The 16,417-nt window shown below is 44.8% G+C and overlaps 1 protein-coding gene across 8 annotated transcripts in view; it reads left to right on the forward strand.

Moving 5' to 3' along the window:
- The window catches only part of PTPRK (protein tyrosine phosphatase receptor type K), a 703,591-nt gene that overhangs the window by 357,346 nt on the left and 329,828 nt on the right, over window positions 1-16,417 (forward strand). For all 8 annotated transcript variants that reach the window (XM_038759705.1, XM_038759712.1, XM_038759671.1 and 5 more), the window contains 2 exons: window positions 7,710-7,791; window positions 10,068-10,183. In XM_038759705.1, coding sequence (XP_038615633.1) covers window positions 7,710-7,791; window positions 10,068-10,183 — 198 coding nt within the window. The remainder of the gene's footprint in view (window positions 1-7,709; window positions 7,792-10,067; window positions 10,184-16,417) is intronic.

A 16,417-nucleotide genomic window follows, 5' to 3' on the forward strand; every position in this document is an offset into this window, starting at 1 on the left:
CTTTGGGCAAGGCATTTCTAGACTGTGAGCCCACTGTTGGGTAAGGACTGTCTCTATATGTTGCCAACTTGTACTTCCCAAGTGCATAGTACAGTGCTCTGCACACAGTAAGCGCTCAATAAATACGATTGATTGATTGATTGATTTAACTTTTCTGTGCCTCAGTTCCTTCATCTGTAAAATGGGATTAAGACTGTGAGCCCTATGCGTCCAAGCTGATTAGAGAAGCAGCGTGGCTCAGTGGAAAGAGCCCGGGCTTTGGAGTCAGAGGTCATGGGTTCAAATCCCGGCACCGCCAGTTGTCAGCTGTGTGACTTTGGGCAAGTCACTTAACTTCTCTGGGCCTCAGTTACCTCATCTGTAAAATGGGGATTAAGACTGTGAGCCCCCCCGTGGGACAACCTGATCACCTTGTAATCTCCCCAGTGCTTAGAACAGTGCTTTGGACATAGTAAGCGCTTAATAAATGCCATTATTATTATTATTATTATTGTCTTGTATCTACCCCAGCACTTAGAACAATGCCTGGCACAAAGTAAGTGCTTAAAAGATACCATTATTTTTCTTTTTTTTTTTTCCAAGAGCAGTCTTTTAAAGGGTCTGCCTGGGGAAAAGGGACGTGGGGGTCTGCCTGTGGGCCCTGGCCTCTAGAAGGGAGACAGACCAATATGCCTGACTTTGCCTGGACCACAGTACCTGTATATATGTATATAAGTGTGTACATATTTATTACTCTATTTATTTTACTTGTACATATCTATTCTATTTATTTTATTTTGTTAGTATGTTTGGTTTTGTTCTCTGTCTCCCCCTTTTAGACTGTGAGCCCACTGTTGGGTAGGGACTGTCTCTATGTGTTGCCAATTTGTACTTCCCAAGCTGGCTTAGTACAGTGCTCTGCACATAGTAAGCGCTCGATAAATACGACTGATGATGATGATGATGATGATGGAACCATTGTTTTTACACCAGAGTAGCCCCAGGGGACCAGTTGCAGTGATTGTGGATTCAGCAGTTGAAGGCTCCTGCTTTTCTAGGAAAAGAGGCAATGCTGCACAGTTGTCTGGTGTTTGAGGGACTCAGGCCCTGCTTTCACTGTTGGAGCGGAGGGCTGGTGAAGCTCAGCTGGAACTGGTGTCTGGTAAACTCAAGTGGAAATCTTCCAAACCTCCTCCAGGCTTACCAGAAGGTGCTTTCTTGCCAGCAAGGCACTGGGACTTCCTCATAGGTGTACACTGTGGGCAGGACTGGGCATCGGTGCCCTAGTGCTACTGCATTTGCCTTAGGTTGCATTAAGTAGTGGGAAGCAGCATGGCCTAGTGAAAAGAGCACAGGCATGGGAATCACAGGACCTGGATTCTAATCTTGACTCCACCCCTTGTCTCCATGAACTTGGGCGAGTCATTTAACTTCTCTGGACCTCAGTTTTCTCAACTGCTAAATGAGGATTCAATGCTTGTTCTCCTTCCTACTTAGACTGTGAGCCCCATGTGGGACAGGGTTTGTGACCCGATTATCTTGACTCTACCCCAGCTCCTGGAACAGTGCTTGATCCATAACAAATGGAGAAGCAGCGTGACTCAACGGGAAAGAGCCCGGGCTTGGGAGCCTGAGGTCACAGGTTCTAATCCCAGCCCTGCCACTTGTTAGTTCTGTGATTTTGAGCAAGTCAGTTAACTCCCTCCCCCTCTCCCCCTCCTCCTCCTCTCCATCCCCCCCCACCTTACCTCCTTCCCTTCCCCACAGCACCTGTATATATGTATATATGTTTGTATGTATTTATTACTCTATTTATTTTACTTGTACATATCTATTGTATTTTATTTTGTTAATATGTTTTGTTTTGTTCTCTGTCTCCCCCTTCTAGACTGTGAGCGCACTGTTGGGTAGGGACCGTCTCTATATGTTGCCAACTTGCACTTCCCAAGCACTTAGTACAGTGTTCTGCACACAGTAAGTGCTCAATAAATACAATTGATTGATTGATTGATTCTCTATGCCTCAGTTACCTTATCTGTAAAATGGGGATGAAGACTGTGAGCCCCACGTGGGACAGCCTGATTACCTTGTATCTCCCCCAGCACTTAGAACAGTGCTTGGCACATAGTAAGCCCTTAACAAATACAATCATTATTATTATTATTAACAAATGTTTAACAAATGATATTGAAAAAAGGTTAGTTTTTGTGTATAGGTATTAATCAATCAATGGTACTTATTGAGCACTTACCTTGGGCAGAGCACTATCCTATGGACTTGGGAAAATGTAATTCAGTAGAGTTGGTAGAAAAAGTACCTGTCTTCACGAAGTTTACAGTCTAGTGGAGGAGCTTACAATCTATGTATAAGCATATAACCCTCTCATTCCCCAAAAAGGACCTGAGTGACTAGGAAATTAATTGTCGAACCCAAAGCATAAGAATCCAGTAAGACCTCTTGGAGTTCCAGACTGTAAGCTCCTTGTGGGCAGGGAATGTGTGTACAAAACTCTATTTTATTGTATTGTATTGTATGGGGTTTAGTACACTGCTCTGCCCAAAGTAAGTGCTCAATAAATGGATTGATTCCCTTGAGTACACAGTCCTTGCTGTCTATCCTGACCCTTTGGCATGAGAAGCAGCATGACTCATTGGAAAGAGCACGGGCTTTGGAGTCAGAGATCATGGGTTCAAATCCTGGCTCCACCAATTGTCAGCTGTGTGACTTTGGGCAAGTCAATTAACCTCTCTGTGCCTCAGTTCCTCATCTATAAAATAGGGATTAAGACTGTGAGCCCCCTGTGGGACAACCTGATCACCTTGTAACCTCCCCAGCTCTTAGAACAGTGCTTTGCACATAGTAAGCGCTTGATAAATGTTATTATTATTATTATTATTGGCACAGCTACTCCAATTAAAAGATCTACCAAGTCAGTTTGGAAGGAGCAGTATAAGATCTTTTTCTGATTGACTAGTGAAGATATATTACCCTAAATTGCCCAAACTCAGGTCTAGGAAGGGAAACTATAGTTCTTTTCTAATTGTCAAGTCACCAGCATGCTTTTCTCTCCGAAGTTTACTACGTGCTATTCAAAAGTTGGCTCAAAGCCACTCTGATTTTGGTCTTGATTCACTAAAGAAGTCTGTTTCATGTTTTTAAAAGTTCATTTCTAGTGTGGGGAGAGCTAGCTTCTGGAGGCATTCAATCAAAATTAAAAGCAACAACAAAAGCTGGTGTCATTGAGAGTCTGGGCATGTACATCCAGGTCTTGATTTAATTTACATGCAAGAATCAGGTTGTCCCGAGCCTTTGTATTAGTCTCCTTTCCCCACCCCATTTTTCTTCAATTAGTTATTCAATCGATAGTCCGGAAATAGTGCCGGAGCTGCAGAAATTAGTTTAGATATAGCCACCTTCAGGATTGCAGGTAATGAAGTGGAGAGAAAGCAGCATGAAAAGCCAAGCTCCCCGGGTTCCTGGGCCGAGGGAGGGCTGGGGAGTTATGCTGTCATCTGTCATGGCTGGGAGCCCCTCCATCAGGAACCCGATCCGCAGAGCTCAGCACCCAACTTCAGAATTGACCTGTGCATTAACTCGAGTTCCGGCTAATTAAGTTAGGAAGAATCCATTTCTGTTCCTGGTTGGACAGAGGTGCGTTATAAGTTGAATGCACTGTGGAAGTGATAAGGCCGATTAGATCTTTGCCAGTCAAGGAATCGGCTCTGGGAAATTTCCTTTTAGCTTTTGTTAATGACGCGCAGCAATGCTTAACCAGGAGAATGAGGTCAGGAAGAAGCGAAACACATTTTTTTTCCTTGCAATAAAGAACCGTTTCTTCAGCCTTTTCAAAAATGAAGCCCTGGATGGATTACGGGCTCTAGAATGAGACTGAACTTCAGTGAACAAATAAGGAACTTTTGCATCACAAGAGGTCGGTAATTCCTGCCGACTCAGCGCTCACAGGAAGGGAAGGATATGAAACTACCTGAAAAAGTAAAGTCTCCCTGCACTAATGAAGTTGTATTCCCGGGGCCATTGACCATCCCACAGCAATCAGAAAGAAAACAAGTTTGAAAATGAAGTCAAGCCCAGGCGGGCAGAGAGTGTGGCAGAGACTGTGAGCTCCACAGACAAGGGCTGTGTTCAACCTGATTTGCTTGTATCCACCCCAGCTCTTAGTACAGAACAGATACCACAATTATTATTATTACTGTTATATCCAATCCTGGAATTGAATAAAAAACCCTGAGAGGCAGCTGAAGAAGCCCAGGAGCAGACCTGAGAGTGCACACATCTAACCATCCTCCCTGGTTTTTTTCCCCTCCCTGGGTAATAATAATAATAATAATGATGGCATTTATTAAGCACTTACTATGTGCAAAGCACTGTTCTAAGCACTGGGAAGGTTACAAAATGATCAGGTTGCCCCACGAGGGGCTCACAGTCTTAATCCCCATTTTACAGATGAGGTAACTGAGGCCCAGAGAAGTTAAGTGACTTGCCCAAAGTCACACAGCTGACAATTGGTGGAGCTGGGCTTTGCACCCATGACCTCTGACTCCAAAGCCCAGGCTCTTTCCACTGAGCCATGATGCTTCTCACAGGAAGAGGTAGTGGAGAGGGAACAACTTGTAGTTACGGTGGTCACTAATAGCATTTGTGGCTACTTGGCACCCAGACACATGTGACATTGTATGCCTTGAGCCTCCTACCTCACCTCCCTTCTTTCCTTCTACAGCCAGCTGCACCCTCCATCCCTCTGCCGCTAACCTCCTCACTGGACCTCGTTCTCGCCTGTCCTGCTGTCGACTCCCGGCCCACGTCCTCCCCCTGGCCTGGAATGCCCTCCCTCCGCACATCTGCCAACTAGCTCTCTTCCTCCCTTCAAAGCCCTACTGAGAGCTCACCTCCTCCAGGAGGCCTTCCCAGACTGAGCCCCCTCCTTCCTCTCCCCCTCCCCATCCCCCCGCCCTAGCTCCTTCCCCTCCCCACAGCACCTGTACATATGTTTGTACAGATTTATTACTCTATTTTACTTGCACATATTTACTATTCTATTTATTTATTTTGTTAATATGTTTTGTTTTGTTGTCTGTCTCCCCCTTCTAGACTGTGAACCCATTGTTGGGTAGGACCGTCTCTACATGTTGTCAATTTGTACTTCCCAAGCGCTTAGTACAGTGCTCTGCACCCAGTAAGTGCTCAATAAATACAATTGAATGAATGAATGAAAGGTATGCTGCATGACGTGAAGACATCATACGGGACACTGCAGAAATCCGCCCACCCCTAGAGCATTTTTTGGGGGTGGTGGAGACACCTCTCACCTGTTTCCCACTTGCTCCTCAATGGTTCCCCATCCAGGTCCTTGAATCTTGATGCTACTTTTGAGCTCAGACCTCAGACACTACTGACAATTTTTCTTTATGGTATTTGTTAATCTTATTTATTGAGCGTTTACTGTGTGCAGGGCACTGTACTAAGTGCTTGGGAGAGTACAAAGAACAATATAACAGACACATCCCTTGTACACGGTGAACTTGCAGTTTAGGCAGACATTAATATAAATAAATGAATTACGGATATATACATAAATGCTGTGGGACCGGGGGCAGGGGTGGTGAGGAAAGGGAGCAAGTCAGGCTGATGCAGAAGGGAGTGGGAAAAGAGGAAAGGAGGACTTAGTCAAGGAAGGCCTCTTGGAGATGTACCTTCAGTAAGGCTTTGTAGGTGGGGAGAGTAATTGTCTGTTAGATATGAAAAGGGAGGACATTCCAGGCCAGAGGCAAGATGTGAGCAAGAGTTCAGCAGCGAGATCTCCCAAGCACTTAGTACAGTGCTCTGTACCCAGTAAGTGCTCAAAAAATATGAGTGAATGAATGAGTGAATTGAGGTACAGTGAGTAGGTTGACATTTGATGAGCGAAGTGTGTGGGCTGGGTTGTATGTTAGTAGGAGAGTAGCAAGGTGAGGTGGGAGAGGGCAAGGTGATGGAGTGCTGCAGAGCCCCTTCCCCTTCCCCCTAAAATCTCTGTTGCTACTAAAGAACGGTAGACAAATAAGTGCCTAAAAATGAGTGGTTTAGGTCATCCTATCCAGTATGTCGAGGGCATAGGGAAGCAGCGTGGCTCAGTGGAGTCAGAGGTCATGAGTTCTAATCCCGGCTCCGCTGCTTGTCAGCTGTGTGACTTTGGGCAAGTCAGTTAACTTCTCTGTGCCTCGGTTACCTCATCTGTAAAATGGGGATTAAGACTGTGAACCCCACGTGGGACAACCTGATCATCTTGTATCCTCCCCAGCACTTAGAACAGTGCTTTACACATAGTAAGTGCTTAACAAATGCCATCATTATTATTATTATTATAAGAAGCACGAACTTTTGCTGTTTTTATATATGGCCTGAAGGCATTCCAGGCTATGAACTTGAGCTGCATTTAACTCTTCTGTCCGTGCTGGATAGTTTAGGGGTGTACACTGGAACAATATCATTTTTTTGAAAGAGGAAAAAATTTTTTTGGAATTTTAGTGCTTCAAAAAAGTCAGAAAGCTATTCAATTTGAGGTGTTGTGAAGAGGCCCCTAGAACACCCTCCCACTGCAACTGTCACATAATAATAATATTTGTTAAGCACTTACTATGTTTCAAGCACTATACTAAGATGGGTGGATACAAGCAAATCAGATTAGACACAGTCACTGCCCCATATGGGGCTCACAGTCTCAATCCTCATTTTATAGATGAGGGAACTGAGGCACAGGGAAGTGAAGTCACTTGCCCAAAGCCACACAGCAGACAAGTGCCAGAGCCAGGATTAGAACCCAAGTCCTATGGACTCTCAGGCCAGTGTTCTATCCACTACACCATGCTGCTTCCATATCCATCCCTTTCCAAACCTTCTAACCTTCAGGAGACATTCTCTAGTTAATTTCCTCCTTTTCCTGCAATATCATCATTCAGCCTTTTTGTTTACTTAGGTGATCATTTTATTTAGCACTTGTGTTTATTTTTTGCAGACACTCACCCTCTAATTATTCTATACCCATAAATTTATATTGACTTATTTCGCTGTAAAGTTGGGGATAGGGAGTCAGTCTTCTATGTGTCTCCCAAGTGCTTTGTGCAGTGTTTTACACATTCTAGGTTTCCAGGACATCCTTGTGCTACAAATCCATCTCCAGTGGCAGGAGCCACTGCCAATTAATAGCCAATTTGGGACCCAGAAATTGTCAGGTCAAAAACTAAGGGTTAAGTATCAAGTTCTTAGTACAGTGCTCTGAACACAGTAAGTGTTCAGTAAATACTACTGATGATGACCTTTTCCATAGACGTACATCACCAGATTCACAAATGGGAGCACATAGTATCTCAAGAAGATGTCACCTACCGGTACACGTGTATATTGGTAGCCAAGCATGTGTGTATAAATGCATTCATTTAGCATACATCTTTGCCTACAGAAATCTGGGCTTTGCGTAAATCTGTAGGAAGACACCAATCTCAAATAGCCTTAATTACAGATTATTATAAATGTCCTCTGTCTTTCTGGAGCGTGGAAATCAGGAAAGTTATCAAACTATGTTACATTAAGCAATAAATATACTTTAAACCTCACAGAAAGTGCAGGGTAAATGAAAAAGCGAGTAAATGTCTCTCGTATGTACTCTCCTTCCACTGGGGGAATTTTGCTGAAATGAGTGTTGTAAACTTTTTTTTTTCGTTTCCCTCTGACAGGTAATATTTGAAGCCGAAGTCTCCGATGGGAGGTTGGGCTACATTGCCATCGATGACATCCAAGTACTCAGTTACCCCTGTGGTGAGTTGGGATCAAGAGTGAGTCCTTTCAGAATCTGACACAGGCTCAGAGTTGGGGTTTTCATCACTTCGTTATTGTGGTGTTCTTTGCTCCCTTTTCCAGTGTTTCTGTGCCACGTCTAGAGTTGCACATCAGGCCAATTGCAGTAGTTACAGACTTTTTTTCCCCCAACCCCAAGTAAATAATGGCATGCTCATTAATGATGGAAATCTCAATCTGTGTTCTTTAACTGTAATGAGTGTGTAAGATGTGTTAGAGCTTCAACAGATTTGCTGAATTTGAATGGGCTCATTTGTTTAAGAGAAGTAGCCTGTTATAGAAACTTAAAGAGCCAGGAAGGATACAGTGTGGATTTTTATCTTCTGAAGATGGTAATAATGATAATAATAATAATTATTATTATGCGGTATTTGTCCATCACTTACTGTATGTCAAGCACTGTTTAAAGCACTGTGGCAGATACAAGCTAATCAGGTTGGACAAATTCCGTGCCCCACATGGGGCACACAGTCTTAATCCCCATTTTAAAGATGAGGTAACCGAGGCGTGGAGAAGTTAAATGACTTGCCCAAGGTCACACTGCAGACAGGCGGTGGAGCCAGAATTAGAACCCAGGTCCTTCTGAGTCCCAGGCCCATGCTGTATCCATTAGGTCATATTCTCACATATGATGGACTCTGGGAAATATCCCATTGGTTTTAGACTGTGAGCCCACTTGTTAGACTGTGAGCCCACTTTTTAGACTGTGAGCCCACTGTTGGGTAGGGACTGTCTCTATATGTTGCCAACTTGTACTTCCTAAGCGCTTAGTACAGTGCTCTGCACACAGTAAGCGCTCAATAAATATGATTGATTGATTGGGGTTGACCTAGCCTGAAGTTCAGGAAGCACAGCTAGATTCAGGGATCTCTAGAGGACTCTGGAGTGATAGTCTAGAGGGATTGTATCTGGTGCTTTAGAGCACTGAGGGAAGGAGAGCTGCCCCTGAGCTGACATATTTGGGTCACACACCTGCAGCAAAATAGGACAAATCAGGACCAAAAGGAGGGGGTCATTGAAATTAAGTGAGTTGGGTCATGGTTGCATGAAGCACCTGCTCTTCTGATTTCCCCTTTGTCACTCTGGTAGAATATGTTTCTATGTGTGTCCCCATGGTTTCCCCGGACAATTAGACAGACTGTCTTCCTTTATTCAGTGCTGTCCGCACTCACTACATTTGCCTTGAGAAAATCACATCACCCCATGACCCCTCTTAGCAGGAGCATCTTGTGAAAACCCTGAGCCCCCGTGGAAGAACACCACCAGAGATAGTTGGGGAAGTTCTAATTCTGGCAGGAGCTAGCTGTCCTTGACCAAAGTGAGGCACAGGCTCCAAGCCTCTTTCCCCTCGTATTTGTTTTTTGCTTTAAACCCTAACACAAGGAATACGAGCCAACTGACTCTGAGTTTTTGAAGGCCTCCCAAAGCCTTTCAACTAGGCTCGGGGGACGGAAGAGGATCCAGGCTGTCTCTCCTGCAGGGTCTGAAGGTAAACCTTTTGAGAGCTGCTTCTCTGGAAAAGTAAGCTAAGCATTCGTGTAACGACAGATTAGCGTCGGGGCATGGGAATCAAATGAGTCCCTTGTGCCTAGTAAGGCTTAGTGCAATTCCAGCCCAAATTACTTTTTAAGAAAAGCATGCATGAGGCTGAGGTTTCTACAGGTAATTTAGGAAAAGTGTGTTTGAAGACCTTACCTCAGCAGTCACCAGGACTGATATTTCATGGGGTAGGCTTTTCCTCTGATGGTGTAGATGGATTTAGCAGCGGGAAAAACTCTTCCTATTCTTGGGGATATCTAAGAGGTTCCTCTCTTGGGAACACTAGAGAGCTTTGTTCTTTAATGATGAGGCTGCTGCTAATTAAATTTACTCATTGTTTCCTGGGTGAAGTCGCAATTGCAGTGTGTCAGGTATGGCTGAAATTTGCCTCAGAATTTTTATATCAGTTTCTTTCGACGCTCTCGGTGTTTAATCTGCATGTTCAACATGAGCTATCAAAGCAAAGAACAGCTACCGCAGCACAACCAGGGAGAAGTGGGGGTGGCAGAGGGAAGAGAAGATAAGAGAAGGCTTATTTTCTTTTTTCCCTTCTGGAGTAAAGATAAAAAAAAATGCTTCCTTTCAATTTTAGCTGAAGGTTGTTATATTATGAGCCTTTTGGGAAATAGTAACATAACATGCTTTTTTTTCTTCCTTGTGAACATTCGCTTGTAATTTTATTCTTTCTTCCTCCCTAGATAAATCTCCACATTTCTTGAGGCTGGGGGATGTGGAGGTCAATGCAGGCCAAAATGCTACGTTTCAGTGCATTGCTACTGGAAGAGATGCGGTGAACAACAAACTATGGTTGCAGGTAAGATGGGAGGATAAATATCTCGGGGAGGAGGAGAGGGTAAACTATGGGACATGTTTCCTCACCATGCTCTTATATATGGGGAAGCAGGCGGGCTTCCTTGGTATGCAAAGCCTGTTTCCCTAATTCAGCTTTCCAGTTCAAAGAACAACTTGAAGGGCATACAAAGCATATAAGGGCCAAATGGGTACCTAGTTAAATCTCAAATATAGGGAGGAGAGGATGGTGGCGGCGGCGGCGGGTCTGGGGGCGTCCGAGCGGTATCTGTGGGCCCAGGGTCTGCCAGGATCCCAGCCAGAGCCCCCCTCCCGCGGACCGGTGACCTGGGAGCCCGGCCCCAGCGCGTCACTGGCGGAGGCGGGAGGCTCCTGGCTGCGGCAGATGTGCTTGGGGGTCACCGCGCAGCTGGGACTATGGTGAAATTTCCAGCGCTCACTCACTACTGGCCCTTCATCCGCTTCCTGGTCCCCTTGGACATCACCAACATAGCCATTGATTTCGGGGAGCAGCCCAGCCCGCACCCTCCGCTCCTGTGCCGCTAATCTCCTCACCGTGCCTCGTTCTCACCTGTCCTGCCATCAACCCCCGACCCACGTCATCCCCCTGGTCTGGAATGCCCTCCCTCCACATATCTGCCAAGCTAGCTCTCTTCCTCCCTTCAAGGCCCTACTGAGAGCTCACCTCCTCCAGGAGGCCTTCCCAGACTGAGCCCCCTCCTTCCTCTCCCCCTCCTCCCCCTCTTCATCACCTCCATCTTACCTCCTTCCCTTCCCCACAGCACCTGTATATATGTATATACGTTTGTACATATTTATTACTCTATTTATTTATTTTACTTGTACATATCTATTCTATTTATTTTATTTTGTTAGTATGTTTGGTTTTGTTGTCTGTCTCCCCCTCCTAGACTGTGAGCCCACTGTTGGGTAGGGACTGTCTCTATATGTTGCCAACTTGTACTTCCCAATCACTTAGTACAGTGCTCTGCACACAGTAAGCGCTCAATAAATACGATTGGTTGATTGATTGATTGATTGATTGATTTTTAAACTAGATGAGAAAATCGTTTCAAAGAGATGTTTACATAGAGTGAAATTTATATAGCTTTTGAATTACATGTTTATTAGAGTAAAAAATATAAGGTAGATAATTGTCATACTTATCATCATCAGTGTTATTTATTGAGCACTTACTATGTGCACAGCAGTGTACTTAGCACTTGGGAGAGTACAACAGAGTTGACAGACGTGTTCCCGGCCCACAGTGAGCTTATGGTGAATTGTCCTCCAACAAGTCTTCCCTGATTTAACTCTCAACACCTTGAGTCATATGAACACATCAGTCACTTCCAGCACTTACATATTTATTCATACCCAACTTCAGCACTTGTGAATATGTATATAATCCATTGAGTGGCCAATGTATTCTAATTACTCTATTTGTAAATATTTTTAGGTCTCTTTCCCCCAGTAATACAATTAGTACACATTAATACACCTTAATGTAAGTTAATACAATTACATTAATACAATCACGTTAATGCAATCACTCAACCTATCCCACATGGATTATTGCATCAACCTCCTTGCTGACCTTTTAGACTGTGAGCCCACTGTTGGGTAGGGACTGTCTCTATATGTTTCCAACTTGTACTTCCCAAGCGCTTAGTACAGTGCTCTGCACCCAGTAAGCGCTCAATAAATATGATTGATGATGATGACCTCCCAGCCTTCTATCTCTTCCCACTCCAGTTCATACTTCACTCTGCTGCCTGGATCGTTTTTCCTCCAAAAATATACAGTTCATGTCACCCTCCTCCTCAAAAACACTCCAGTGATTGCCCAGCCACCTCCGTATCAAACAAAAACTCCTCACCATTGGCTTTAAAGCACTCCATCATCTTGCCCCCCTTCTAAATCACCTCGCTTCTGTCCTTGTACAGCCCAGCCCACACACTTTGCTCCTCTAGTGCTAATCTTCTCACTGTGCCACGATCTCACCTGTCTCACCACCAACCCCTAGTCCACATCCTGCCCTCGGCCTGGAATGCTCTCCCTCCTCAAATCTGACAGATAGTAACTCTCGCCTCTTCAAAGTCTTACTGAAGGCACATCTCCTCCAAGAGGCCTTCCCAGACTAAGCCCCACTATTCCTTATCTTCCATTTCTTTCTGCATCACCCTGACTTGCTCCCTTTGCTCTTCCCCCTTCCCAGCCCCCAGCACTTATGTACATATCTGTAACTTTATTTGTATTGATGTCTTTCTCCCCCCATCTAGTCTGGAAGCTCGTTTTGGGCAGGGAATGTTTCTGATATGTTGTACTCTCGCAAGCACTTAGTACAGTGTCTGCCCACAGTAAGTGCTTAATAAATACAATTGACTGAGTGCCTTGTGCATCTGATATACTCTCTTATGCTCATAATGTAAACTCCTTGTGAGTAGGGAGCAGGACTCCCAATTCTATTATACTGTACTCTCCCAAGCACTTAGTTCAGTGTTCTGCACACAGTAGTAAGTGCTCAGCAACATGGCCTAATGGGTCAAGCATGAACCCGGAGTCAAAAGGTCTTGTGTTCTAATAATAATAATAATAATGGTATTTGTTAAACACTAGCATGGCTCAGTGGAAAGAGCACGGGCTTGGGAGTCAGAGGTCATGGGTTCTAATCCCGCTCCGCCACTTATCAGCTGTGTGACTTTGGGCAAGTCACTTAACTTCTCTCTGCCTTAGTTACCTCATCTGGAAAATGGGGATTAAGACAGTGATCCCCATCTGGGATGACCTGATTACCTTGTATCTCCCCCAGAGCTTAGAACAGTGCTTGGCACATAGTAAGCACTTAACAAATACCCTTCTAGACAGTGAGCCCATTGATGGGTCGGGACCGTTTCTATATGTTGTCGACTTGTACTTCCCAAGTGCTTAGTACAGTGCTCTGCATATAGTAAGTGCTCAATAAATACGATTGAATGAATGAATATGTGCCAGACACTGTCCTAAGTCCTGGGGTGGATACAGGTGAATCAGGTTGAACACAGTCCCTGTCCCATATGGAGCTCACGGTCTCATTTGCCTTTTATAGATGATTTAACTGAGGCACAGAGAAATAAAATGGTTTGCCCAAGGTCACACAGCAGACAAGTGGCAGAGCTAGGATAACAACCTATGATCTTTTGATTCCCAGTCCCATGCCTCATTTTCTAGTCCCTGCACTGCCACTTGTCTGCTGTGTGACCTAGGGAAAGTCATTTTACTGTACTTCAGTTATCTCCTCTGTAAAATGGGGATAAAGACTGTGAGCCCCATGTGGGACCGAGACTGTGTCCAACCTGATTGCCTTGTATCAACTGCAGTACTTAAAACAGTACCTGGCACACAGTAAGCGCTTAACAAATCCCATAAAAAACATAATTAATTGACTGATAGTACTGTGCATTATACTCCTTGGGGGTTCAAGAAATGCCATTACGTCAATCAATCAATGGTATTTATTGAGCACTTAGTACGTGCAGAGCAAAGTAATAATAATAATAATGATTTTGGTATTTGTTAAGCGCTTACTATGTGCAAAGCACTGTTCTAAGCACTGGGGAGGATACAAGGTGAACAGGTTGTCCCATGTGGGGCTCACAGTCTTAATCCCCATTTTACAGATGAGGTAACTGAGGCACAGAGAAGTGAAGTGACTTGCCCAAAGTCACACAGCTGACAAGCGGCAGAGCGGGGATTAGAACCCATGACCTCTGACTCCCAAGCCCGTGCTCTTTCCACTGAGCCACGCTGCTTCTCTATTAAGTGCTTTGGAGGGTACAATACAACAGGGTTGGTAGATATGATTCCTGCCCACAAGAAATTTAGTTGAGAATAGTCCGAGTCTGAGAGCATATTTCAGAGAGCTTGGGCTGAAAGAGGGGAAGTAGATTTTTTTCTTATGCTCAGAAGCATGATGATCCACCAAAAACATTGTGGTTAGGAGAGAAAACCACAGAATCTCATGCAATGAGGCGGGCAGGGATGATGGAAATATGCAGGCTGGGACCCTTTGGACTTTGAGGTTAGCCAAGGGGGTCCAGAGACGTGGTATGTCATTTATGCTGAGGTGACCAAGATGGCTGGGTCAAAGGATAAGATGAACTTTTCAAACTCAGGGATCCAAGCCTGGAACAGTCACCTAGTGAGCTAATCAAGGGAGGCTGAGTCCTTAGGAAGAAGAGCCCCTTGTTTGGCACCTGATCCCTGGAGTTGAAGGGAGACCTTGGGGCTCTGTGTAATCTGATTGTTACACAGGAAGGTTATCACAGAAAAAGTCAGCAGTAGTAAAGCAAGGAGAAGGAGGGGTGGTTAGAAAGGGAAGGGAAGAAATGAGAAGGCTTTCTCCTTCTGGAATAAAAATAGAGGCTTTCTTTCCTGCAAGACTGGTATAAGCTAAGGTCCACACTATGGATCTGTTTAGAAGTAGACTAGTTTTAGCCTGGTAGAGTGATCAGTGTCAGCACACAGGAATACCAGACAATATTTGCCACCACCCTTATAATAATAATGATAAATGTGATGTTTCTTAAGCATGTAGAATGTGCCTAGCATTGTACTAAGTACTGGAGTAGAGACCACATGGTGCTCACCATGTAAGTAGGAGGGAGAACAGGTATTGAATCCCCATTTTGCAGTGGGGGAACTGAGGCAGAGATATGGTGTGACTTGTCCAAGGCAACACAGCAGACAAGTGAAGAGGCTGGGATTAGAACCCAGATCCTCTGACTGGATTCATACAGACAATTACTCTTCCCTCCATCAAAGCCTAATTGAAGGCACATCTCCGAGAGGTCTTCACTGACTAAACCCTCTTTTCCTCTTCCCCCACTCCTATCTGCATTGCCCTCACTTGCTCCCTTTATTTATCTCCCCTCCCAACCCCAAAACATGTTACATCCCCATTTTACAGATGAGGGAACTGAGGCACAGAGAAGAGAAGTGACTTATCCAAGGTCTAATAGAAGTGGTGGAGAACACATGACCATTTTACTCCCAGGCCCATCCTCTATCCAATAGGCCATGCTGCTTCTAAATGATGTTTATATTAATGTCTGTCTCCCCTTACTAGACCATAAGCGTGTTGTGGGCATGTAATGTGTCTGTTTATTGTTTTATTGTACTCTCCCAAGCACTTAGTTCAGTGCTCTCCGCACACAGTAGGTGCTCAGTAAATACGATTGACAGATGACAGACTGACTCCCAGGGCCATGATCTTTCCATTACAATAGGCCATGCTGCTTCTCTTATCCCTCAACCCGTACCTCACATACAGTACCAGACCGGGTTCAGCCCAGCTGATCCTGAAAACAAGGTAGACACCCAAATTTAGGGCCCATCTATAGAGAGGGAGTGTATTTGTCATGCTAAGTATTAAAGTTCCTTTGAAGTCTTTCCAGGGGAGTTTGAGATAGCTGTGTGTCCTTTTTTTTAGAGCTGGTGGAGACAGAGTGACCTAGCTTTCCCACCTCATCAGTGCAAGTAGCATTAATTCTTTTCTGGGTCCCTTTGGCTATATCTGTGAAGATGGGTGGCATGGGAAGCATACTCTAAGGGTGGTAAGATGGCAGGCCGTCCCATGGCAGCTCACGGCAGGCTGGAAACAGTCTTGGGACATCTTGGGGGACATCAAAATGTCTTCCATCTCGGAGAAGACAGAGAAATGGAACAGTATCTTGGCTTGGCACCAATCAGAAGAGCAGAAAGTGGTCATTGCCAGGGCCAGTGGAAATGAAAGGATGTGGCAGATTCTCTGTGTTCTTGTAGAGGAATTCAAAGGTAATAAAAACCAATTTCTTTTCATCTTCCTTTTTTAAATTAGAGAGGGAATGGTGGGTAACCAAAGCCGCTTGGGAAATGCCTATTCCTATATATTTTCTTCAGTTCTGCCAAGAACTCCAGAGCACCCCTATCTGCCCTACCTTGTACACGTTTGGGGCTCTGATGTTGAGATAAAAGGGGATTTAGATCTTCAGAGGGCAGCTCCCTTCTGGGGAAAGACTTGCTTTCGACTGCAGTTTGGAGGGTGGCCACCAAGCTGCCACTCCTCTGCCTGATTCCCGCTGTGAATCAGCCCATCTCCCATCATTTCCAGAGGATTTTCCTGTTGTCAGATAACTATGGGGATAGGGGTGTTTTGATAGTGGTACTCTGTGCCTAGCACTGTACTAAGTGGTAGATACGAGATAATCAAGCTCCACAT

The sequence above is a fragment of the Tachyglossus aculeatus genome, chromosome 2 (assembly GCF_015852505.1).
Source record: "Tachyglossus aculeatus isolate mTacAcu1 chromosome 2, mTacAcu1.pri, whole genome shotgun sequence".
Taxonomy (NCBI): domain Eukaryota; kingdom Metazoa; phylum Chordata; class Mammalia; order Monotremata; family Tachyglossidae; genus Tachyglossus; species Tachyglossus aculeatus.